This window comes from Sinocyclocheilus rhinocerous, unplaced genomic scaffold, assembly GCF_001515625.1.
Source record: "Sinocyclocheilus rhinocerous isolate Xijiao unplaced genomic scaffold, SAMN03320098_v1.1 scaffold751, whole genome shotgun sequence".
Lineage (NCBI taxonomy): Eukaryota > Metazoa > Chordata > Actinopteri > Cypriniformes > Cyprinidae > Sinocyclocheilus > Sinocyclocheilus rhinocerous.
This window is the reverse complement of record NW_015657293.1, coordinates 717093-735878: the sequence shown is the minus strand read 5'-3', so window position 1 is coordinate 735878 and position 18786 is coordinate 717093. Positions and strand designations below refer to the sequence as shown.

General features: G+C 35.1%; 2 protein-coding genes across 2 annotated transcripts; both read left to right on the top strand.

The window, feature by feature from the left end:
- The first annotated feature begins 6401 nt into the window (after positions 1-6401).
- Positions 6402-11980, top strand: LOC107720873 (uncharacterized). The gene is made up of 5 exons (XM_016528703.1): positions 6402-6459; positions 8183-8521; positions 9208-9279; positions 10023-10145; positions 11635-11980. The coding sequence occupies exons 1-5, from the start codon at positions 6402-6404 to the stop codon at positions 11970-11972; spliced, it is 930 nt and encodes a 309-aa protein (XP_016384189.1). The 3' UTR covers positions 11973-11980.
- A 73-nt stretch (positions 11981-12053) lies between these two features.
- On the top strand, positions 12054-18224 carry LOC107720872 (uncharacterized). The gene is made up of 7 exons (XM_016528700.1): positions 12054-12086; positions 12170-12294; positions 12402-12403; positions 13596-13934; positions 14336-14494; positions 16235-16338; positions 17696-18224. Exons 1-7 carry the CDS (start codon positions 12054-12056, stop codon positions 17750-17752), a joined length of 819 nt encoding a protein of 272 aa, XP_016384186.1. The 3' UTR covers positions 17753-18224.
- Positions 18225-18786: the final 562 nt, after the last annotated feature.

The following is an 18786-nucleotide window of genomic DNA, read 5'->3' as shown; positions in this document are numbered from 1 at the left end:
GAACATAGGGGAGCATCAGGTTCCAGTCGCGTTTATCCTCCGCGACCACCCGTCTCAACATCTGCTTCAGCGTTTGATTGAAGCGTTCGACCAGTCTGTCGGTCTGGGGATGGTAGACAGTGGTCCTCAACTGCTTCACCCGCAACAGCCGGCAGAAGTCAGCCATTAGCCGGGACATAAATGGGGTACCCTGGTCAGTCAGGATATCTGCTGGGATGCCGACTCGGCTGGAGAGCAGAAAGAGTTCCTGGGCAATGGCTTTGGCGGTGGCTTTTCGGAGGGGAACTGCCTCGGGGTACCGGGTGGCATAGTCGACAATCACCAGGATGTGTTCATGTCCCCGGGCAGACTTAGGCAACGGCCCCACAAGGTCCATCCCGATGCGCTCGAAGGGCACCTCGTTGATGGGCAGCGGTATCAGCGGAGTGGGGGGAGGCGTCCTAGGTGACGTCACTTGGCAGGTTGGGCAGGCTTGGCAGAACCGCTTCACTTCATGTAGTAATATGCGCCTTTGAATTGTTTTAATCTACTTTTGCTGTCGTATGGATTTTGAATTGTTTTTATTTGTTTTCTGATTTTCTCCTTGTTATATATTATCGTATGTTGTGCAGCACTTTGGTCGGCCTTGTTTCGTGCTTAAATGTGCTCTAGAAATAAAACTGAACTTGAACTTGACGAGGCCAGAAGCACGGGCCGCTGACGAGGTCCTGTCGTGGGCCTACTTCTTCGGCGGCCCCCTCCTGGGCTGGCAGGCTGTGTAGTCGTGGCCAGCAGGCGGTCAAACCCGGGCCAGTCTCTCCTGATCAGCACATCCTCTGCAGTGAATGGGTGCCGTCAGAATGAGAGTCCGAACAGCTGATTAAAGTAGTATTAAATAATTTTAATACTATTTAAATTGTATTTATTTATTTATTTATGGTTTGTTTGTTTAAATTCATTAATTATAAAAAAAAAATATTTACATTTTTGCTGATCTCTCCAGCATATATTTTTTTTTATAAGAACATGCACTTGAATTGTGCACAAATACATTTATATTAGGGTCATTATAGTTAACTGAAACTAAAAACCTTTAAAAACATTTTAGTTACTTGAAATAAAATAAACATTTTATTTCAGCTAGTTGCCAAAGAAACATTTCTAATTTTAATTCAGTTTTAACATAACTTGATGTATTAAAAGAACTAAAACTAAAACCAAAATAAAGTTAAAAACTATATAGACATATATAAAAATACAAAATCTACTAAAAAAGATGAAATCAGACAACAAAATTACTAAATCTTTAGCTAAAATTAAATCATCCAAAAATGAAAATTTGCTCACCTTCAGGCCATCCAAGATGCAAATGAGTTTGTTTTTACATCCTATTTGGAGAAATTTATCATTACATTACTTGCTCACAAATGGATCCTCTGCAGTGAATGGGTGCCGTCAGAATGAGAGTCCGAACAGCTGATTAAAGTAGTATTAAATAATTTTAATACTATTTAAATTGTATTTATTTATTTATTTATGGTTTGTTTGTTTAAATTCATTAATTATAAAAAAAAAATATTTACATTTTTTTTTAAAACTTTTTTTTATTATTTTTTTTATAAGAACATGCACTTGAATTGTGCACAAATAAATTTATATTAGGGTTATTATAGTTAACTGAAACTAAAAACCTTTAAAAAACATTTTAGTTACTTGAAATAAAATAAAACATTTTATTTCAGCTAGTTGCCAAAGAAACATTTCTCATTTTAATTCAGTTTTAACATAACTTGATGTATTAAAAGAACTAAAACTAAATCCAAAATAAAGTTAATAAAAACTATATAGACGTATATAAAAAGACAAAATCTACTAAAAAAGATGAAAACAGACAACAAAATTACTAAATCTTTAGCTAAAATTAAAAATGAAAACAAAATCTAAAAATAAAACAAATTCAAAATATTAATAAAAAACTGTAGTAGTATCTCAAAGATACTAAAATAACGCTGATGGGAACGTGTATAAAAAGTAAATAGACTCAATTTGGATTTCATGTTGATTTTAAAGACTATAAATTAATGGAGACATATTGAGATTTATTTCTTGATGCAATTTTGGGAAAAGACTATGAAAACAAACATTTTTCTTTACAATGAAAAAATAATGAATTGTATACAATAATACCAAAGTCAATAGGGTCTAGTTTGATTTCATATTCAAGAATGTCATGAACATGAATGTCTATGTTTTGCTTCATTTATATGTGTTTTATTGATTACATTTAGCTTGGTCATTGTATATTTATAAATATTATATTAATCTCTGTTACTAGAACTCTCGGCAAGTGTAAGAAAATTGGTGAAAGAATCGGTGAGTGTTATAATAACACATGATTGTTCGTCATATCGATAAGACCTCTCAGAATGGAAGTGAACTGAATTAAACGGTCTTGGCTGAAATGCCTGTGAGGATGATTTTAGGAGCGCTCGAGCTGTGAGACGCGAGCTCAAACCTGGCGTCGGCTTTGAAAGTGCTCAACAAAAAAAAAAAAACACAATTCAATTAGCCAACATTTAACTGCCATGATCAGACACACAATACTCGTAAAGCGGCTGAAGAATCAATCTCTGGCGCTCTGGTTGCTAGGAGACAGTGTAAGAGCAGGTGCATGAAGGCTCTTGACTTCTCCTGCTCTCGTGCTGTCAGAAATCTAAAGGTAAACCGCTGTGTGGTGCTGCATTGATGATTTCATGTCAGGATGCTGGTGCCATCTTCTTGCAGGAAGCCCAAGGTTTAGAAAACATGGAAAGGTCATAATAATCTTAGGATATGAGGTGTACATAATGACAGGAAAAGCTGATTTAATGCTCATAAACATGCAAGAATTGCACTGAAAATCTGCTATTCAAAATCTAACTTAAACCTAAGGATTTTAGGATTCATTATAAGGAAATTCCTCAAAAAAAAAAAAAAAAACACAATTCAATTAGCCAACATTTAACTGCCATGATCAGACACACAATACTCGTAAAGCGGCTGAAGAATCAATCTCTGGCGCTCTGGTTGCTAGGAGACAGTGTAAGAGCAGGTGCATGAAGGCTCTTGACTTCTCCTGCTCTCGTGCTGTCAGAAATCTAAAGGTAAACCGCTGTGTGGTGCTGCATTGATGATTTCATGTCAGGATGCTGGTGCCATCTTCTTGCAGGAAGCCCAAGGTTTAGAAAACATGGAAAGGTCATAATAATCTTAGGATATGAGGTGTACATAATGACAGGAAAAGCTGATTTAATGCTCATAAACATGCAAGAATTGCACTGAAAATCTGCTATTCAAAATCTAACTTAAACCTAAGGATTTTAGGATTCATTATAATTGAAAACAAAAGTTATGATGTGAAATGAATAAGAAATCTTTGAGATTCAGTACTGTTTAGATCTCCATTCAAATTTAACCCTTTTACTGTGCTCAAAGTCCTTTACCTAATTTGGTGTTTCTGGTTAAAAATAGCTTGTAAATCTCTCATTATGCTATATTATCACCAAACCTTGGACCTTTTTTGTTATCTTGTTTTTAACACAGGCTTTTTATTTCTTTTGGGAGCTGATTGGTGATAGGCATTATCTGTGCTTGTGCACCTCATTTATTTTTTATTTTTTTAAAAAGCATCACTTGTGGATAATTTTTGCTATATACATTAAAAAAACCGAGGCTCTGGTAAGGCCTATGATCATTCAGTTTCAAGAAGAAAGACAAACCCTGTGCTAAATAAGAGACGAGAGATGATAAAGAGAGTGAATATTTGGTAAGAATATAGCATAACAAGTAATTTGCAAGCAATGTATTCTTTGTAGCCTAGACTGTAAAAAAATATTGTTCATGGTTGTAAATAAAAGATTATTGGAGTATGTTTTAGAAGAAAATATCATTTTAGTCCTCCTACTTCAATTTCTGAGTGTAAATTGTTTCTACACTATTTTGTTTTTCAGTGTAGTAATTTTTGATCACAGGTGTAATAAGGCAAAAAAATATCAAAATAAATAAATAGATAAAAAGAAATAAAGAAAGAAAAATAATAATAATAATAATTTGGGACATAGTTATACCTTGTGTAAGCAAATTTGTAAGTCAAATGCAGTAACATTAACTGGACAGTTCACCCAAAAATGAAAATTCAGTCATTAATTACTCACCCTCATGTCGTTCCAAATGTGCAAGAACTTCATTCATCTTCGGAACACAAATTAAGATATTTTTGATGAAATCCGAGAGCTTTCTGACCCTCCATAGACAGCAAAGCAACTGACACGTTCAAGGCCCAGAAAGGTAGTAAGAACATCGTTTAAATAGTCCATGTGGCATCAGTGGTTCAAATGTAATGTTATGAAGCTATGAGAATATGAAACTAAAATAACGACTTTGTTCAACAATTTCTTCTCTTCTGTGTCAGTCTTTGCCATGCATTCAGGGGAGTACCACGATGATAATTGATGTGGGAGGAGCCAGATAATGGAGGAATGTGCTGCAGGTTATTACTGAGAGGTCTATTAAAAACTTTCAGTTGAGTGGAGAAGAAAGAATAATCGTTTGCTGGAGAGTGTTTGATGTGTGGAAATGTGTTCCAGCATGAGTGTGATTTCTGAGAAAATTGTGAGTCTTATTTGATCTGCTTGGATAAAAAGTTAAAGCAGGTGGGGGAATCTCTTCCAGTTGTTTTTGAGGTTTTTGTTGTTGGTTTGGGAATTTAGTGGGCCTCAGATCTGTTTGAGCTCTGTCTGAAGGGGTATTTCCTCTATTTTCTCTCCACCTGAGAATACAAGGCCGTTTAAAGCCACAGTCATGCTATCAGATGTTAGAACCACAGTACACACAAACCGTGGTACTAAAAAATGATCATATTCCTATGATTTATATTGTTCTTAAAGGTATACGTGAAAAAAAATACCATGACACTTTTTAAATGTTGAATAGTTTTTTTTAAATTGTTTTAAAAAAACAATGTTTTCAACACTGATAATAATAATAATGTGTTTTGAGCAGCAAATCAGAACATTATAATCATTTCTGGAGGATCATGTCACTGAAGACTGGAGTAATGATGCTGAAAATTCAGCTTTGAATCACAGAGATAAATTACATTTGAAAATATATTCAAATAGAAAGCAGTTATTTTAAATTATAATAATATTTCACAATATTACTGTAATATTTACTGTATTTTTGATCAAGTACATTCAGCCTCTTGATTAGAAAATCTAACTGAAAACAGGAAACAACTGGAAACAAATGACACTCCCTATAGCTTGGAAGGTTTTAAAAGACATATACTGTAACAGATGATAGATAACCACAAGCCAACCCAGTCATTGATGGACTTCCTGTTTATCAAGATGTCTTGACCACTTCCTGGCAAAGCACCTTGTGAGAAGATGCCCTGTGGTATGAAATGGAGGTATAATCTTAAATGATTTAGAGCTCAGATCTGGAACATTTTGCAGAATAATTTAAAATCCATGAATTTAATACATGGACAGATAGGTAAAACTGTCATACAATCCCATCCTAAATTTGTTGAATTTGTTGTCTACAGCTTTAATTGTTCACAGTATCTCTATCTCAGTGACTAATGAGTAGCTCATATCATTGAGGATATCGTTACTGTTCTATTTAAGCAATACAGCAGTGGTCAAACCAGCAGCGGAAAACAATCATTGTGCATCACAGGTGCATCAGAGCAGACAGCAGTGCTAAGCGACTGCTGCAGCTGACTTCATTAACACGCAAAGACTGCAGGCAGGAGAGCATAATGTCTTTAATGAAGTGCCCAGCATGCATTTAGAGGTTTAAGAGCCATTCTGGAGGTCAACGTTAAGAATGTCAATTAGTTAAATTGATATGTTGAACTTTACAGTGGACTCTAAAATGTCATCATTGCATTAGCAAACTACCTTTGCATCCATTTATTGTGTCATGTTGATTTTGCATTGCGTTTAATTGCATTGTAAAGTACTGCAAAATAACATCATTCCATCAACATCAGAATGAGCAGAAAATTCTAAAACATAACAGTTAGAAAATGTATAGTTTATCATTTTTATTTTAGCATATAAAATCAAACCAAACCAGTCATATATTGAGTTACACAGAAATTCACTGTAAGTATAAGGTAAAGTTAGATCCGTTTTGAGAATATTGAGAACAAAGAAAGGTGTTGTTGGTTAACTATGATCTGCCACGCTTTTCACACTTCAGCTTGACCAGAAAACAGAAGTGAAAAAGAGGGGGGAGATTGCATGAGATGAAACTTTGGGTACACTGACACTGACGCTTAAGGAAGTAATGACTGATGGTGTGTTTTAATGTGAGCGAGTTTGACAACGCTTAAGGTATGTTAGTTTGGATTTGTGATTAAACACATCAAAATGAAGTTCTCCTGCCCTCTGATCTGTGGGCTCATTTTGTCCTGCATTTGCTTCAGAGGTAAGAGCCACATTCACCCTAAACACCTATTATTTAAATACTTATGTGTTTTATGTATTACATTAGGTTGTGTTTTGCTTAGGCAGTGTTTATAGCATTATTTTGGTATGTTACCCTGATGGAGTTTTGTCTTTGTTATCTGTCTATTCATGTTTACTAGCCATAATTAATGCAAATGCTAAACTTGATCACATACTGCCTTCTGTTTTATGATTTTTTTTTTTAAATTACGGATCATATCAGAAGTTAAAATATGTTGGTATGTCAACATTATATAAATTCAATTCAATTCAAGTTTATTTGTACAACGCTTTTCACGAACTGTAGAGGAAGTAACTGTACATCCGTCTAGTTGCAAATTGTAATCCACGAGATTCTGTGTACTGTCTTTTGGTCCAATAAGTAATATCTCTGTCTTATCCGAGTTTAATAGGAGAAAATTATTGGTCATCCAGTCTTTTACATTTTTAACACATTCTGTTAGCTTATATTATTTAGAAGTTTCATCTGGTCTTGTTGAGATATATAGTTGAGTATCATCAGCATAACAGTGGAAACTAATACCGTATTTTCTAATAATATTACCAAGGGGCAACATGTATATTGAAAATAGCAGAGGACCTAGGACAGATCCTTGTGGCACTCCATATTTTACTGGTGATAATTGAGATGACTCCCCATTTAATGATGTATGTACAGTATACTTACGTAGATTTTTTTTTCTCAGTGTAGCTATGGTTTGTGTTTGTATTTAATGTAAAAAATAATAATAGATCTCCCTCATCCCATCCTCTCTAAAAACCATACAGAGATTTTTCTTTTTGTCCTTTTTGTCATAAGCGTGTTATGTGGCCTTATAGACTTTACATTGCCTGTCCAAAAAAAAAAAATTGCACACTCTAGTATTTTATTAGATCCCCGTTAGCTTTGTTTACAGTGTGCATTTGTGGTGGCATTGTTTCAACAACTTTATGCAACATCACAGCATTTATTTCCATCAAGAGTTGCATTAATTTTTGGCTGAGATGTTGTATTGACATGTAAAGTCGACTCCAGCACATCCTCAAGACTTTCAATAGGGTTATGCTCAGGACTCTGCAGTGACCAATTCATAAACTGATTCCTCAAGCTCACTGAACCACTATTTCACAAACTGACCCCAATGAATCTTAGCATTTTCATCCTACAATATGAACATGGGTACATTTTCAACAAGGTTAAAAAATGAAAAGCTACATACTGCATCAGTTGGGGTTAAAAGAATTGTTGCCAAACATACAACATGCCAGAAACACATTAATCACTGCAATAATGATCCAAGCCAAGACTCTAAAGTATTTGCTTATTTAAATCCAAATGGCGACTTGTTTTTGGCCAGGCAGTGTATGTTATATACCGCTAACATGAGGAAGATGTTGATGTTTTTGTTTAAGAATTTACAGTAGCTATTTTTTTTATTTTTTATAATGAACTAGGACTCCTTTATGGAACATAATTACATTATGTGCTTCAATCACACCTCTTATTCACTTTTCATTTAATACTAAGAAAATTTCATTGTACTGTATGCTTAGATGTTGTTTCTAAATATCAAATGTACAGTATATTGCCAGAAATATTGATCAACACAAATGTATCTCCTCATTTGTCAGCTGCTTTGGATGAAGATGTCTACTTAATGAATGCAAATGTTAATGGTTTGTTTATCATTTTTCCGTCACAGACTCATATGAGGATGAGGAGCTGTCTGTGAATCAGAGTCCATCCAGCATCACTGTGAAAGAGGGAGATTCTGCTCAAATCACCTGCTGCTGGAATGGAATCACACATAAAGTTAAAGTTACTTGGTACATCAATGAGACAAAACTTTCCAATGTAAAGCAGGAACTCTATAAACATAAAACACAGAACTGTTCAATGCTCAACTTCACAAACATACTTAAAAATGCTTCGGGTCATTATGTTTGTAAAGTGACTCAAGACATACCAGTCCTGATTCAGGCGAAAGGTTCTGGAACAGATCTATATCTCAAAGATGATCAACTAGAAACGACAACAACTGGTAAGTTATTAAAAGACTGCCATTATTAAATTTCATTCAGATCACCAGAGGCCAGATTCATTTTGATCCAGATTAATCTTTTTGAATAACTGGCCCCTGCTGGAAGAAAACCTGCTGTCCCAGAAAGAATTTCAGCACAAAATCCTTTTACAGGCGTCACCAATGCTGAACTGATCTATGAAATAAAACTTATGTAGGTGATTAGTTTTTTTTTTTTCCAGGAAATACCATTCCTGCTTGAATATGCGAAAATAAAAACATGTTCATTCATTCAACAACTGAGACTGTATCACACAAATTCCAACCTATTAACACTACAACTGGAGTTGGAAGACATAATGTCATTTAATAAATATTAGATTTAAGGACTGTTGCATAAAGAGATAATCCAGTTCTTCTGCTGTTTTACAGCCATTGTTCACACACTTTTTAACCCATCAGTCATCGAGTACTTATAACATGTTACTGAATGCAATTTTAGCTAATTATTATCTGGATGTGTGTCATGGATCATGTGGGTGATCTGGGTTTCTCAGGGGCATCCGGTCACTCTCTGTTGTCTCTGTCTAATAAAAGTAAATCAATAATACATTCATAATATTTTAAATGTATAATAGTTTCTTAAATCAGCAGGCTATTTGTCAAGTGTCAAAATTAATTATCGTCATTAATATTTCTCATTAAAGTAAAGCCAGATGTACTTGATAATCCGAAGAGAAATTCAGAAGATGAGAACTATAATTATTTGGATCCTAAAGGTAAGATGTTATATTAATATTGATGCTTTTTTGTGGGAGGTCGTGGCCTAATGGTTAGAGAATCGGACTCGTAACCCAAAGGTTGCAGGTTCGAGTCTCGTACCTGCAGGGATTGTAGGTGGGGGGAGTGAATGTACAGCGCTCTCTCCCACCTTCAATACCACGACTGAGGTGCCCTTGAGCAACCCCCAACTGCTCCCCGGGTGCCGCAGCATTAAAAATGGCTGCCCACTGCTCCGGGTGTGTGTTCACTGCTGTGTGTGTGCACTTTGGATGGGTTAAATGCAGAGCACTAATTCCAAGTATGGGTCACCATACTTGGCAACATGTCATGTCACTTTCACTTTTTTATTTTAGATTTAAAAGTTCAACATACAGTAATTTGATTCTGTAAATGTTAAACTGGTTTTCATTTGTACACTACCTTTTCAAAAGATACACCTTTGTACCTTATTTACCTCTATAGGGTGAATATTAGTGCCTTAAAGGTACATATTAAAAGGTACTGCCCCAGTGACAGCTTTTGTACCTTTTTTTCTGATAGAAACAACCCAGAAAGTTGATTGATTTATTGATTAATTAGTGTTTTTGGCTTTTCTAACTTAGGTTTTCCCCTTTTGTAGTTTCGTAGAATTCCCTCAAATTCTCTCTAAAATGTAGGATGTGCCACAAACAAACTACAAAGATGTTTGGTTAGGTTTTAGTGTCATAAAAGATCTTAAAAGATCGATTGTTTTTCACAGGTAGTTCGCGGGAGGTTGTGATCATTTATATTTTCAGAAGTCTGCCCTTCATCTGTCTGTTGGTGGCGTTCTTTTACCTAAACAGGAACAACAAACAAGTCACATCATCAAGACCAGGTAATGGTTCAACATACCCAACACAAACTTCACAACATAGTTTAGTTTGTTTAGCCTTTAACCAAATAAACCAGCGCTGTGATGAAGAATTTGATTCTTTGAACTTGATTACAACATTTGATTTGATACAAAAATATATTTGAGAACTGATAACTGTGCAAGACTGTATGCTTAACATCTTTCATGAAACCAGTATCACACGTATGCTAAAAAGATTCCAGAATGCATTGCTACAATGATTAAAAAATCCCAAGATGCACAAAAGAGGATTAAAATATAATTCATGCAAAAACTATCAATAAAAAAATAATTAAAGAGTTCTTATCTTGAAAGGTTTAGACTTAGTGTAATTACGAATACATTTAATTACAGAGATCTTTAAAATGATTTTTTTTCTGAATATTTGACAGAATATTCCGATTTTTTAATACCGCAGCAGCAGTGTATGAACTTGTGGTCAGAGGTTCATTTGATTACAGTCAGTGTCTAACAACATCTCAGACAGTTTGTTTTCATGCATGAGCAGCAATGACTATTTTTGTCTCTTTGTTATGACAAAGTGTGGTAAGCAAAGTTGAATAATAGGTTTGTACCACAGTTAAAGTAGTTAAACGAATAGTTCTCCCAAAAATGAAAATTTGCTGAAAATGTATAATCCTCAGGCCATCCAAGATGTAGATGTGTTTGTTCCTTCATCAGAACAGATTTGAATGTAAATTGAGCATTACATCACTTGCTCACCAATGGATCCTCTGCAGTGAATGGGTGCCGTCAGAATGAGAGTCCAAACAGCTGATAAAACAACACAATAATCCACATGACTGCAGTCCATCAATTAACATCTTGTGAAGTGGAAAACTTGCGGGTTTGTAAGAAACAAATCCATCATTAAGGCGCTTGAACTTAAAACCATTGCTTCTGGCAAAAATAGCAATCCATAATCCATAATAACACTTCCATCAGTAAAAAAGTCCATCTCCTGTTGTCAAAATCCACCCACATTTTGTTTATATTGTTTTAGACTTTTTTCGCTTGTACACAGTGTTTGATCTGTGCAAATTTCTCTGCTGATTCAGACCAGACAACTTTTTCATTGGAGATAGAAATATTATGGATACAAGTAAAAAAAAAAAAAGTCTTAATGATGGATTTGTTTTTTTACAAACACAAAGCTTTTCGCTTCACAAGATGTTAACTGATGGACTGGAGTGGTGTGGATTACTTGTGGATTATTGTGATGTTTTTATCAGCTGTTTGGACTCTCATTCTGACGGCACCCATTCACTGCAGAGGATCCGTTGGCGAGCATGTAATGTAATCACATATCTAGGATGGCCTGGGGGTAGATGGGAGTAAATTTTCAGCAAATTTTCATTTTTGGGTTAACTGTTCCTTTAACGTAAATGTTTATAGCCTTAGATGTAAGTGAGTTCTTACTGATTTTTATATTTATTTATTTATACAGTTACTGATTTTCATATTTATTTATTTATAGAGTTAGTAGAGTTGGGAGAAGGACTAGATGAAGACCTGGAGGCCGGAGAGACACGGAGGAATGAAACTGAAGAGGTGAAACAGGGTGAGAACGTTTCAGAACAGGAGAAAGGGAGGGTCAACAATAAGAATCCTGAAGTTACTTTTGCAACAGAAGAAGAAACAGATGAAGAAAAACCGACTGCTGTAGTTGTGAGCATTGAACAAGGTACATCTCCAGTGCATGACAACGAAAACAAGACCATTTCTGTTCTGAACACTGATGAAAAGACACATCTAATGACTGGTGTTGAAGAAGGGACTGTTTCTGTGCTGGGCGACTTAGTCTCAGCTCTGTGAGACGCAGGAAATGGAGTTATGGGTGTGCTCTTCAGGTTTATGATATCACTTCCTGCATGATAGCTTGTTTGCAGACTCATAATGGTTTGCAAGGATTTTCACTCAATTCTGAAAGTAGATGAAATAAAATATTTTCATGCATGAATCTTTCTGTTTGATTGTGTGCTTTGTGTGATTGTGTATATGGTTGTGTTCAGTGTGTCCGAGGTGAATCGAGTGTGAGAGCAGTGTTGTGGTTTAATCTGGGCTTCGCTGTGATCAAATTAGTGGCGTGGGGAGGTGGTGAAAATCTGAGAGTACGAGTGTCTCATGCGTGTGAACGGTTGTGATGTGGAAGTAAAGCAGAGTTCAGATTCTCTGCAGACGCTCAGAAATGAAGTGTTCCTCCAGACTCCTGTGTGGACTCCTCATGTCATGCCTTTGTTTCAGAGGTAAGTGCCACAAGAAACTCCTTCCTGAATGGAAAACCAGCACAGATGCTCCAGGATACTGTTCAGTATTAGTACAAAATAAAATAATTCAACTGTTTGTAGAGCTGTGAGATGATTCTGCCTTCCTGCAATCATAGGAGACACTATCTAGCAGAATTTAGAATTTTTTTTGAACACATTTGTGGAGAGTTGCTCAAAAGCATGACCACTGTGTAATTAATGTATGGAAATGTATCATTTACTGCTGCCTCTTTGTAGATCTGTATAGATAAATCTGGAGAAAAACAAACTTTCTTCTGATTTGTTATATGCCTTTGATTGATACAAAATAACTTATATAGCATATTTAATAGTAATAGCATATTTTAAGATATGATGTTGATATTTAAATGGGTGTACATTTTTATGAGTACTACTAAGGAGGGTGGAAGATTTGTATATTTACATTACAGTAAAACGTTTAAACGTTTAAAGTTTAAACGTTTAAAACTAGTTAAGTCACTCAGTAACATTTGTAGGCATTATTAACACAACATCCTGTGAACAAGACGCAGTCCACGTTAGGACATTTTGACCGATATGAGCTGCAAGAGTTTTCATATGTGTATCAATGTATAACCTAGATGAAGTATTTATGCACTTGTCATATTCTTATATATTATCATCTATATATCATGCGAAATGTAAAATTTTACAACAACATAATTATTTTTATCTAGTTGAAAAAGAAATATGTGACCTCCTTCGAAATATGTTTAAGGATTTTTGTTAATTGTAACGAAGAGCATGGAAGAGAAAGACCTTTGTTTATTTTTGTTTCAAAAATGATGCAAGACATTACTTAAAAACTTTGTTTTCCACTTTTTTAAACCAGAGATTTCACACCATTATCTGCATTTTTTTATCTAATCAAAAAATAGTTTCTTCTTTGAGTGGTCTTAAAATCCATTTTAGCATGATAAACTTTAAAAGTCTACATAATGGACAGGATTGCATCATGGAAAAATAATAAATTAAAAAATTAATCAAATAAATCTAGATTTTTACATATTAAGTTACAGTTTACTTTTATCTTTCCTGTTTTATAGTAAAAGTTTAAAAGGTTTTATAGCTAACAGAAAAGAGGCTACAAACATCAACAACAACAAGCCACAGACTTGAATGGGTTTCTTTGTGTGTTATTGTTTCTCAGTCACAGGTTCCAGTGAAGAGCTGTCCGTGAATCAGAGTCCATCCAGCATCACTGTGAAAGAGGGAGATTCTGCTCAAATCACCTGCTGCTGGAATGGAATCGCACATAAAGTTAAAGTTATTTGGTACATCAATGAGACAAAACTTTCAGATGTAAAGCAGGAACTCTATAAACATAAAATACAGAACTGTTCAACGTTCCACCTCACAAACATACTTAAAAATGCTTCGGGTCATTATGTTTGTAAAGTGACTCAAGACATACCAGTCCTGATTCAGGCGAAAGGTAATGGAACAGATCTATCTGTCAGTGACAGTCAAATAGAAAAGACAACGACTGGTAAGATTCTTCCTTTACAATATTATTTTACCTACAAATTCCAATATGTGACCGAGGGTGCAAAAAAAATCTAAATATTGAGAAAATCGCCTTTAAAGTTGTCCAAATGAAGTTCTTAGCAATGCATATTAACTAATCAAAAATTAAGCTTTAATATATTTACAGTAGGAAATTTAGTAAATATCTTAATGGAACATGATCTTTTCTTAATATCCTAAAGATTTTTGGCATAAAAGAAAAATCAATCATTTTGACCCATACAATGTTTTTTTTGGCTATTGCTACAAATATACCCCAGCGACTTAAGACTGCTTTTGTGCTCCAGGGTCACATATAGTAAAAAAGACTAAAAGACCACTATTATCAATGTTGTTAATTTAATTCTATTTCTTCAACTGAAGTTTCTCACTCGCCTCAAACTACTCAGACTACAAGCCGTAAATCCTTCGACTCATCATCAGATCTCACCCTGCCTTTATCTCTGGCTGCTGCCATCGGCCTGCTGACCCTCTGCTTGGCCTTCAGCGTGTGCAAGATGAGGAACTCCTGTAAAAAATCAGGTACACTTCAATACTGAGACTCATTACTGGTGTGTTTGTGCTGAATGCATGTGTACCGCATTGCTTTATCATCCCCAGTGTTGAACAGTACTTATGTTTTACCTGCAAAGCTGAGACTCATTAAAAGTTCATTAAGAATTATGAGGCGTTTTACACCACTTATACCCAGTTCAATACTGTAATCACAGACAGAGTGATATTATTCATTCATGGATCGGACGAATTGTACATTTTCTGCAGCTGACTAAACATCAGCACGCTACAAACATCCAGACACTCCAAAAGAAAAACAAAAAAAACTACACTGACTAACAGCACAGTGAATGATGCAAGTGCATGTAATGTGAAAAATAATGTAGCCTATGTCACAAAGTTGCTGTGTGAGCAGGTCTTTCATGTCAAAACTTGTCAGATTTTGTAGCGGTGTGGCCCCTCGCACAGGAAGTGCAACTGTTGAGCTTATTCAAACACCTTTAATATTAAGTAACAGTTATTATTGTTCTAAAGTTCTAAATAATAATAATCATAATTAATTACTACACAAATTATAAAACACTACTTTTAAAAAATCATTCATAATTTTTATATTATATAAAAATATATATTATATTTTAAAATAGTCATAATATAAATATTTACTTTGTGTGTATACACACACACACTCACACACACTGTCACGTTTATGTTCTGTTCTGGTTTAGATTTTCCTGCGTTTCTGTTCTACCTTCTTTGACCTAGTTTCCCTTAGTCCCCCTGATTAGTTCTTTCTGTTCACCTGTGTTGATTAATCATCTTGTTTGCTCCTTTGTTTCCCTGTCTTTATAAGCCTTCAGTTTCTGTCTGTTTTTTGTCCTGGATTAATGTTGATTTAATGGTACATGTAAGTTGATGCTATTTTGCACGCCTGTTCTTTGTGTTAAAGTGGAATTAAAGTCTATTTTGGTTACTCCTTCGTTGTGCACTATGTACAACCACGTACCGTCACGCGCACACACACACACAACATTTTATTTTACTTACAAATAATAGTTTTATGTTTGTTAATGGTCATGAAAAGTGAGAAAAACTATTTTTCTATGCAAATAATAACTAATCAGACTTTGGTGCTTTGGCAGTCATTGTTGGCAGTCGATATTAATTTTAATGTTAATATGTTACACTATTTACATATATAATTTTACATAATATATTTCTACAGTATCCCATGTAAAATCTGGTTCCTGATGCAGAACCATTGCTTGAGTTACTTGCATAATTTCAGTTGGCTGAGGCTCTCTCACACACTCTTGAAGGTGTTTTTTTATTTGTGGTAAAAAGTGGGAATTGTTTTTCTGTAGACAGTTTTTTGTCGTCTGGACGTAGTTTGCATGCAATGACTTTAACACCTCTGTATATACACAATGCTGCTTATCGTATATAGACAGCTTTGTTGATTTATAATGAGAACAGTATATTTTTGTCGTGTCACATCGCCCGCTTACAGTATAGACATGTTGTCATGCACACTGCATAGACTTAGGTGTGGTTTGGTTCTACGTGTCAGTAAAAAAAAAAAGAAAAGTGCAATACTTTTTTGGAAAGGTTTGTAAGGTATATCTGGTACTTGTTACTTCTGATTAAAAATGCCATCAGTAATGGAGATTCTGCAATAATATAAAACTGGTTGGAAACATTTGAAAGGTTTTGAATTGTCATCATAGATATTTGGATGTAGCCCTAAATCCCTGTCTCTTCGCTCAGAGCGAGTGGTCATTCACCAGACGCCACACAGTGAGGGTGAGGAGCATGAGAACATGGAAGAGGAGGAAGGTAGCACAGGCTCTTCTCGAGGATCCCTCCAGTGGGTAAGTCAAATCTGACCTCATGAGAAGTCGAAATAATTGGTACAAGATGGCAAAATTGTATGCGTCGAGTCATGCAAAAACATAAGACCCGAACCTAAGTGTATCTATAAGGCCTAACATGTTTGTAACAGGAAATATTTGTTCAACTAAGTTATTTTCATGAATGTGTTGGTTGGTTTCTAAATACATCCACAGCTCCAGATGTTGGCGTTGGCTCTGTTCGGAATGGAATACTAGCATGCATACTGCAAAATATGTATGGTGTATTATTTAGTAAAAACTCGTTTTTGGTGACCTTGTGATGTTACATGTTCAGTCAAGTTCATTTTAATTTCAGTGTCATTTTCATAGTGGACATTGTTCCAAAGCAGCATTACAGAAAAATGGTCTTAAATTCTTAAGACTAATTTCTTAGTTAAGTTATTATGCAGTTATATCATCTTGGAGATGCATAGGGTTATTTAGCATTTTTATTGTAACAAATAAAAACTCTTCACTTTTAGCTGTTGTGTTGAGTATCATGGCTGATATTTATTACAGTTAATTTGTCACACTGGACTGAAGTGCGTCGCATTGCATTGTGTATCCCACTCAGTCCTAGTCGGCACATGACTGACATTTAATGTTGAAATAGTTGCAGTAATATCAATTGTAGTTTCAAGATTGAAAACACATTGAAATAGCATTTAATGCTAAATGGTTAGAAAAAGGTTATCAAAATACTTATAAGTCAGTCTGAAATTCATTCACCCGTGTCAAAAAGATGTTGAAACAATGTCGCAATATCAACATTAATTCATCAATATTGAACAGTGATTCAGCCTTGATCCATGACATTGGTGCATCTGTGGATAAACATTGAAAGAACATCTTGGAGTGTGTTCTTTTTTGTAATGTTGTAAGGTCATTTGGGTATTCATACATATGCATACAGACATTTGCATACTGCAAATTACAAAACTTAGACTCTTTATGAAGGACCCTTGACCCAAATCAACACTAATGCATTTTAATACAGGGCCCAATAAAATACATTGTCTCAAGTAGATGCAAGTAGCCAGCTAGATCTTAAAAACATGTTTTTATTCTGAATTAGAATGAATTAAAAATAGATTGTTTTGCTTCCCATGTTACTGTATGATGTCATAAAGCACAATTTCTGAGCAACATCTGCAATTCCACTGTGAGAGAGTGCGACGAGATCTCACTGATGCACTTCTGAGCCTCATTCTGTGTCAAATCTGCTCTTTATCATGTCTCTTTAAATTCTCAAGGATTCTGATTAAATTATTCCATATTACATCCATATTTCAAATGACATGACTATTTGATTCATGCCCTCTTTCTCTCTCTACAGTACCAAGTGCCTGTTTACTGGTCTTACTTTGATCTACGGAGGGGTGAAGACCAATGACAACCAGAAAAGAAAGACGAACGTGATGTATTGTTCACTGCATTGCATTTTGCATTCTCTCTCTTCTTTCATAAGAACATCTTTGTAAATAGCAGAAGCGATTTTAATCTTCAGATACAGCTGAAGCCCTTTGAGCTCTTGATGGCGGTAACAGATATGAATCCCTCTCTTTGTAGCAGCTCTGTTGATAGTTTTATTCTTATTTTAATTGTGTTGTTTTTTTAGTCTTTTTTAAATTAAAGTGAAGATGTGTCATACTGACATGCATGATACGAATTCAAACATGTATAAAAGTAGCACACACTGCCTGCCCGGAAGTTTTCTTTGTGTCTAACTGTGAAAAGTTTTATAGTAAAGACTTTTATGCTGTACAGATGTCGGCTATGCCTTTCAGCCTTCTTAGAAATGTTTCTCAGACTTCATTCTGACACTTTCATACTGTGGTTTCTTTTGCCATTTACAATAAAAGTCTGTGAAAACCATTGACTGTGGTATACTTGTGTCAGTACATGTGAGACAGAGGAGAGTGAGGTAGATGCTGAGTTGCAGGGTGGAAACTGTGATGGTATTGACAGGTCAATGGCAGGAAGTGGAAAGTGCAGTGCATCTGGTTTCCTTTGACTTTATTTTCAACATGATGCACTTGTGTGTACTTCTGTTGACCAAACAAACAAAACAACAATTAATACTGTAAAAAACATTTACTGGTAGACACGTAGAATAAATACACCAGGTTATATAGGAAAATAAAATTATGTCAGCAAATGTCACTAAATCTAAAGAGATGGGCACATCAAGTTGTACTGGTCCTCTTTATGCACTACCATGACCTAGATTCAGTTTTTCTCTCACACACCTCATACTTAAGAACTTGCACCTGTCTGTGTGACACTGTGCACTGTTTTCACCACAAGAATGTTTAAAGTCATTCTTTATAGACCATAAAATCTGTTGTCCAAAACACATGAATGACCAGAATGAGTTTCACTTTCTCAAACATTTTTTTGTGATGGTGATCTTGATGTGATTGGATA

Bases quoted from the DNA above. Each gene is read 5' to 3' on its own strand.
- LOC107720873 (XM_016528703.1), top strand. From the start codon at position 6,402: ATGAAGTTCTCCTGCCCTCTGATCTGTGGGCTCATTTTGTCCTGCATT. The intron at 6,460-8,182 runs GTAAGAGCCACA...TTTCCGTCACAG, and splicing joins GTCCTGCATTTGCTTCAGAG to ACTCATATGAGGATGAGGAG. The intron at 9,280-10,022 runs GTAAGATGTTAT...TGTTTTTCACAG, and splicing joins TAATTATTTGGATCCTAAAG to GTAGTTCGCGGGAGGTTGTG.
- LOC107720872 (XM_016528700.1), top strand. From the start codon at position 12,054: ATGGTTTGCAAGGATTTTCACTCAATTCTGAAA. The intron at 13,935-14,335 runs GTAAGATTCTTC...CTTCAACTGAAG, and splicing joins AATAGAAAAGACAACGACTG to TTTCTCACTCGCCTCAAACT. The intron at 14,495-16,234 runs GTACACTTCAAT...CTCTTCGCTCAG, and splicing joins GAACTCCTGTAAAAAATCAG to AGCGAGTGGTCATTCACCAG.